This window comes from Pocillopora damicornis, chromosome 12, assembly GCF_964200805.1.
Source record: "Pocillopora damicornis chromosome 12, jaPocDami1.2, whole genome shotgun sequence".
NCBI lineage: Eukaryota > Metazoa > Cnidaria > Anthozoa > Scleractinia > Pocilloporidae > Pocillopora > Pocillopora damicornis.
The window spans coordinates 2,696,652-2,704,291 of NC_142681.1; the positions used below are offsets into that span (position 1 = coordinate 2,696,652).

The following is a 7,640-nucleotide window of genomic DNA, read 5'->3' on the forward strand; positions in this document are numbered from 1 at the left end:
ATTTTTCGAAAGCGGTTATTACTGTTATTGAATATTCTTTGATCCCGTTTTGAGACACTGGGCCGAGTTTATTTTAATTAGTCGTCACGTGATCGCATAAGCACCTGTTTTTCTTCGGCTGTTGTCGTTCAGAACTAAGATATTTTCAACACTTTATAATCTCTTTTCAGAACTCGATATTTTTGGTTTTTTTTCGTCAGGAAGCCTCACAGAACTTGTAAGTACTTAGACATACTCTGAACTTGTTATTTAAAAAAAAATGCGATTTATTTGGTTTTCTTGTGTGTGTTTCTAGTTTTACCGTAGCGCTACCAACCTACGCATGAAATATTGTGAGAGCCCAAACAAGCTTTACAACAAACGTATCCGTGAATTGAATCGTCGGATTGTCTGCAAAGTTCCCAAACAGATCCCATCACATCTGCTACTCAAGTACTCGATCATTCCAGATTATTTTCATCGGTCACCGTTGTGAGGGACTATCTACACGAAGGATGTCTTCGCAAAACCGGAAGTACTTCCGCTTTCGTTTCTTCCGAATTCTGTTTTTCCTTATCCTGTTTATATCTCCCACGACACCTACAACGAGTAAGCTCGGTTTACCAGAAAGCTGTATTCAGCTAGCACGTACCTTAATGACATCCCAATCAGACAACGAGTTCAACAAATACCTTGTCCAATGCCTGGCTTCAGTAGAATGGCAACAATTATCTGACTTCACCATCCAAAAATTCCAAGAACTGAAAGACAAAATACCACCTGAAATTGCAAAGTCTGCAAAGGGAAGTCTTTTTATTGTGTCTGTGTATTTAATATGCTTAAGTAATCAACTGTACAAACAGGCTGTGATCTTAGCTGAAGACTACAAGGAGCATCGAGATAAGTTCAAAGAGCTACAGACAAAAATGAAAGTCGTACTACAAGCGATAAAAACAGAAATTTACTCAATGCCAAAGAGCATCGACTTTCCCACGATGTACGAGCGAATCGCGGAAGTAATGAAAATCTTGAATAATTTTTACACCGAGCTCGAGAAGGTAACAAATGACACAAAAAATGGTATCATCGAAAGTCAACATGCCATACCCTGGGCCATTGGGTACGTTGTTGTTGCGGTAGTCGTTTGTGCTGGTACCTTTTTCGTTGCCGGTCCGTGGGGAATAGGTTTAATATGTGTTCCTGCATTTGGAGTTGTTGCTTATTCCATCCAAAGTTTCTTTTCTCTTGGCAAAACCAATGAACAACTGAACCAGTTGCAGAAGGACACGAGAAGGCTAAGTCTAGAGTCAGCCAAGCATCGAGCTCAGCTTCAAGTTATACTTGCTTTGATGAAAGGTAAACTTAATTACTCACTGCCCGGTTATGGGGTGTAATTACCGTCAAAAATAAATGTTTCATTATGTATCCACAATTTCAGTTATGACATTGAGATATGCAATTGTGTTATTCCAATGTGACGTCTTAATATGCTATTTGGTCCTTGTGTTATGACATTATGTTATCTCATTTGACTATTTTGCTTTTGCAATGTGCTGGCTATTGTGTGATTAACATTGATGAAAATGAAATTCCCTTAACATGCAGTAGCCAGCACATTGTAAAAGCAAAATAGTCAAATGTGATAGCATAATGTCATAACACAAGGACCAAATAGCATATTAAGACGTCACATTGGAATAGCACATTTGTATATCTCAATGTCATAACTGAAATTGTCGATATCATAATTAAACATTTATTTTTGACGGTAATTACACCCCTTAATATTTGATTCAGGGAAGATGAAATAAAGACAAGTTAAACGTTAGTCATTTTGGATCATGTGTACTATAGGTGGACTCGGTCGACATATCGGGCGACAGTCGACCGATATATCGGTCGACTATCGGTCGACTATCGGTCGACTATCGGTCGACTATCGGTCGACTATCGGTCGACAATCGACCGACTATCGGTCGACTGTCGACCGACTATCGGTCGACTGTCGACTGATAGTCGGTCGATTGTCGACCGATAAATGTGTCGACCGATATAGTCTTAAGCCATCGATACTCGACCGATACATGACCGGTACTTGACCGATACATGACCGATACTTGACCGATACATGACCGTTACTTGACCGACACATGACCGATACATGACCGATACATGACCGACACTTGACCGATACTTGACCGACACTTGACCGATACTTGACCGACACTTGACCGATACTTGACCGACACTTGACCGATACTTGACCGATTCACGACCGATACTTGACCGATACATGACCGATACTTGAACGATACATGACCGATACTTGAACGATACATGACCGATACTTCACCGGTACTTCACCGATACTTGACTGACACTTCACCGATACTTGACCGACACTTCACCGATACATGACCGACACTTCACCGATACTTCACTGATACTTAGCCGATAATTCATTGCCCCCCGGGGGGGGAGGGTTTATTCCACGATAAAAGATAAAAAACTCTAATAAGTAATGTGATTACCTCATAATTTAGATGTAAATTGCGTGTCTGGAATCCAGTTTTAAATTTCTCTTGTGCCGGCCATAGCGCGTATCGTCTCCGGCAGCGAATTCCAAGTCCTTACAGCGGCGAAGTAACGAAGAGACCTTAGACCATAATAATAATAACATATCAAACTCACGGGGTACAAATAGTCTTAACATGAATATAGTGACCACGCCCACTTCAACGCCCCACTCAAATCGAGTGTAATTTTCGAACATTTTACCATCGTGCGGATTCTCTACGGAAAAAGCTCTCAATGTACCTCTGAAATATTAAACTATAATATTGTAGCTTTCTATTTCGCTAATTTTCTAACTTGAAGGTAGAGTTTTTCCCTCGTCATTTTAACCTTTTCTCCGAGCGGTTGCGTGAAATTAACAAGGCGTTTTTGTTCAAAACACAACCGAGCGAAGCGTCTCGGGCGATATCTTTTTTACGCAAGCGCAATTTATAAATGTACCGCCTGAATCAAAAAGAGGAACAAATTTCCTTTGTTTTGATATGTAAAGTGTCGAACAAAAAGCAGATTTACCCTCGTCAAATGGCGTTTCAAAACAGCTGTATCTTCCTCCTTTTGATTTTTTCCTATTTGGTGAGCGTGAAAGCAGTAGGAGAGGGATCGGGAAACTCAGAAAGCACTTCGGGTATTAATCTGCCATTGTTTACTTACGAGATAAACAAGTAAGATTTGTGAAGTTCATCGTAGTATAAAGTCTAACTAAATGCCTTTTTTAAGCTTGTTCGCTGGATTTTTCGTAAACTTCCCTGATTAATTTTTCGTTTCAGCTTACTAATCTATACTATTTCAAAGCAAAGAAGTTTTCAGAGAAAACCATGAGTCGGTCGTTTCAATGATTGTAAACAAAGTGTTTGAGCAATCAGGTATACGAGGTATAATAATCAATAGCCATATATCAGAAGTCTTCAGAAAGAAAATATTCTGTTTTCAGAAAGCTGTCAAGAAAGCTAGTAATCGTGGCAATTAAATGCACTTCTTAGCAATTTGGAAACGGGCCCTCGGTATCGATTTAAGGTGTATTACAACGAGGTTGATGTACATCAGCTTAAAGATGAGAACAGCCAGTTGAGGGTAGAAAAAATAAAATTAGAAGAATCGTTGCTACAGGAGAAGGTAAAGCGATTGCGAGTGGATGAAAAAGCCCGAGAAGCCCTCGAGAAAGCTGAGAAGAAAGGGGCCTTCTACAATAAAAAATTTATTCAGTTGGCTAAAAAAGTGATTACAAATGGGAAAAAAGGTAGAGGCCCAGCTAAGAAGAAGTTTAATGACTATTCTAAGCACCATCAAAAGAGAATTAAAAACCAACTGAAGGAGGAGTGCCAAATACACTCTCCTTTCTTGGGCTGTACAGTTTTGTTGCAACCAAAATTGAAGTCCTCAAGACTGAGACTAATCAATATGAAACTTTCAATCTTGTTGGAGAGGGAGAGCTGCCATTTACAGAGTCTGACCCAAAGGCCCTTTATAATGATGACATTGATAACATAAATATGTGGCTTTACCTCAAAGATAAATTCATGATTTCAAATGAGGCCTGGTATGAAATTGCCATTAAGGCTAATGATCTCTCCCTAATGAGCTAAACAGTGAATGGAACTTGAAACCAACACCAGGAGATGCTGAAGGTGTTCAGTTAGGATTTGCAGAAAGCTTGCAAAAGCACATTGTTAGGCTTCAGAAGAATGGAGAAATCAATGATGGAGAAACTATTAAGATCAAGCTTAGTGGTGATGGTACAAATATTGGAAAGGGGCTTACAGTTGTCAACTTCATTTTCACTATTCTCCATGAAAAGGATGTGGCAATGGGTGAGAAGGGAAATTATATACTTGCTGTTATAAAAACTACAGAGACATATGATAATCTGAGAGACAGCCTAGTAGACCTTTGAATGGAAATGTCAAACTTAAAGAAGATAAGTGCAAATAATTGCACCTATAAAATTGAATACTTTTTACGTGGATATTTGAAATTTTTAGCACTGTAATGTGGTTTAGGCAGGGCAAATGAGGATTATGCTTGTGTGTGGTGCAAGTGTCCCAGGGAGCAACGGTGGGACACAAGCAAAACATGGTCAATTAATAGCAAGCAAGTTAAAATAGCAAGGTTTTCCACTGGAAGGAAATTAAAATGTAAGGCACAACCATTATTTGATTTTATACCTATGGACTTTGTCATCATAGATACATTACATTTTTTTCTGAGGATTTCAGATGTTTTGATTAACTTGTTCATAAGAGAGCTGAGAAGAAGTGATGCTATTGAGAAAAAAAAACCTCTGATGGATTCCCAAGAGATAAATATAAACACATGGCATGTTATGAAGAATTTATCAAAAGTATAGGAATCACTTTTAATTTTAGAATCAACAAAGAGAGCAAAAAGCTGGAATATAGAGATCTTACCAAACCAGAAAAGTTGAAACTCTTTCAGAATATAAACATTCCGACCTATGCTTGTCCCTCTTTGCAGTCAAAACAAAGACATATACAAGTGATCTGGGCTAAATTTATGGACATAATTGGTGATTTGAGGCTAGATTTTACATCTGAAGAGGGTATTCTTGAACTGCAAAGAAATATCAAATCATGGTTTGAGCACTTTCTCAAAGTTTACCAAGCAAAAGATGTCACTGGACCCTACATGCATGCACTATGTTATCATGTTCCTGAGTTCCTGTCACTTTATCAGAACATAGCATATTACACACAGCAAGGCTTGGAAAAATACAATAATAGAGCTTCTAAAGATTTCTTCAGATCCACAATTCACAGAGGGGTTGATGCCCTCAAACAACTGTTTCTGAAGAAAAACAGGATTCAGTTCCTGGAGGCAGCAGGTTATGAAAGGGTTTAAGAACACCTACAACAATGAGCTTGTATTCAATGATTGGACTTCTTTGTCCCAGCCAATACTTTATAGTTCCTGGAATTACAGGCAAAATCTTCACCTACATTTAAAATTCTTTCATCCCTTCAGCCCCAGATATGAATCAAGCACCCTATTTGACTCCAATTGGTAAACCATCTTCCCTCTTTGAAGAACGCCGGGAAAAACACTCCCAAGACCTTCCATGAAAACATCTTGGTCAACATTAAGGCCTATGTTTATATCAGGGTCCTCTCGCTGTCCAGACCAAAGCTTTTTCTTTATTTCACGAGCAAGTTGGCCACGGAACGATTCTTTTCTATCCTCTAGAGAATTTTCCGAGGGAATGAACAGCTTTTCGCTGCGAACAAATGGAAAATATCCAGATCCTCTATCGGCCCTGAAGGGTGTCCATTCATCGAAGCATGTGCTATTAGCCAACGTAATGAATTTTCAACCTCTCTTGTTGATTTTGGCAACCTCCCTGATCTCAATATCATACAGTTTTGTATCTTTCTATCGTGGATTCGCCTTTCTAACGGGGGTTTATGTTAAGTATTTGTTGCAAAATCACTTTGTTTTTTTTATTTCACTATTTAGCCTGTCCGCCATTTTGAAAATTCGCAACGGAGAGCATGTGCATGGTCGCGTACACCTGGAACTGAGAAAAACAAATGTTCATCGCGCTGGGGAAAGAGTTTGATATGAATAATAATAATAATAATAATAATAATAATAATAATAATAATAATAATAAAACTACTAATATAGCGCTTATCCAGTCCTGTTCTAAGCGCTTTACAAAAATATTAAAATATCACACGTTAAAATAATATTAAAAGTAAGTCTTAAGTTAACTGATGTCTAAGATGTAGGCGTTTGACATGGATAATAAAAGAGATCATACATTAAAGTAATTTTTAAAAAGATGAGTCTTAAGTTTACGTTTAAAAATATTTAAATCGTCACAAGAGCGAATGTCATCAGGTAGTTTATTCCACAGTTCAGGAGCCGAAACAGCAAAAGCTCTATAGCCATAGGACTTGAGATTAAAGTTGACAGGAGTCAGACGCAATGTTGAAGACGAACGGAGCGTTCTTGAAGTTGAATAACGGCGTATTAGGTCTTGAATGTAGACAGGAGACTGCTGGTGAAGAGCTTTATGGGTGAGCAGAATTATTTTGAATTTAATTCGCTCAGAAATTGGAAGCCAGTGTAGGTCGAACAAAACAGGGGTGATGCGGTCGAATTTACGAGAGCTGGTAGCAAGTCGAGCCGCCGCATTCTGCACTGATTGGAGCTTTTGGATAGCGTATTTGGGGACACCGTATAAAAGAGAGTTACAGTGATCCAACTTGGAGGTTACAAAGGCGTGGACTAGAGTCTCAGTGGTCTTAATGGATAGTAATTTCCTTATACGGGAAATGTTCCGAAGATGATAGAAGGCAGATTTACAGACAGATTTGACATGAGGGAGCATTGACATAGTACTATCGAAAACGACGCCGATATTTCTGGAAGATGAAGACGGCTGTATTATATCAGAACCAAAACGAAGTGGAGGTATAGACTGTCGAGGGTTGTGCTTTGAATAAAGGTAGAGAAGTTCAGTTTTGTCTTTGTTTAGCTTCAGCTTATTTAAGGCCATCCACTTATCTAGATCAGATAAGCAATTCTCGATTTTAGCAATGCTACTGGTTAATTCCAGATCATCGTTAACGGAAAAAGAAATGTACAACTGAGTATCATCGGCGTAGAAATGAAATTGCATGTCGTGAAAACGTAAAATGTCGGCAAGAGGAGCAGTGTAAAGTAGGTAGAGGATCGGCCCAAGAACGGAGCCTTGAGGTACTCCACACTTGAGCTCACGAGATTGCGATTTCCTTCCATCGATTAGGACGACTTGTGTGCGTTTAGTAAGGTAGGAGCGGAACCAGTCAAGTGCAGTGCCACGTATTGAGAATTTAGAATTCAATCTTTTGAGCAGTATTACATGGTCAACAGTGTCAAATGCAGCGGAGAGATCTAGTAACAGGAGCATGACACAGTGGCGATTATCGATAGAAAGCAAAATGTCATTTTGAACACGGAGAAGGGCGGTTTCGCAGCTGTGGAATGATTTGTAGGCAGATTGTAGCGGCTCTGTGAGTTCGTAGAAGTCAAGATAAGCTTGAAGACGCACTGCCACAACCTTCTCAATGACTTTCGAGATAACCTTA

The 7,640-nt window shown here is 39.1% G+C and overlaps 1 protein-coding gene and 1 long non-coding RNA gene across 3 annotated transcripts; one reads left to right on the forward strand and one right to left on the reverse strand.

Annotated features, from left to right (window-relative positions):
- Positions 1 to 107: 107 nt before the first annotated feature.
- On the forward strand, positions 108 to 6,318 carry LOC149036084 (uncharacterized). Of its 2 annotated transcripts, XM_089189986.1 has the most exons (3): positions 108 to 217; positions 296 to 1,335; positions 6,022 to 6,318. In XM_089189986.1, the coding sequence occupies exons 2-3, from the start codon at positions 495 to 497 to the stop codon at positions 6,036 to 6,038; spliced, it is 858 nt and encodes a 285-aa protein (XP_089046112.1). In that variant the 5' UTR covers positions 108 to 217; positions 296 to 494; the 3' UTR covers positions 6,039 to 6,318. The 2 variants fall into 2 exon arrangements, with proteins under 2 accessions (XP_089046112.1, XP_089046111.1); XM_089189985.1 differs by lacking the exon at positions 6,022 to 6,318 and having other exon boundaries at positions 296 to 1,426.
- LOC149036085 (uncharacterized) lies at positions 5,049 to 6,044 on the reverse strand. Its single transcript, XR_016181843.1, has 2 exons — positions 5,508 to 6,044; positions 5,049 to 5,121 (listed from the first exon to the last, which is right to left on the reverse strand). It is a non-coding gene; the product is annotated as an uncharacterized LOC149036085 (long non-coding RNA).
- Positions 6,319 to 7,640: the final 1,322 nt, after the last annotated feature.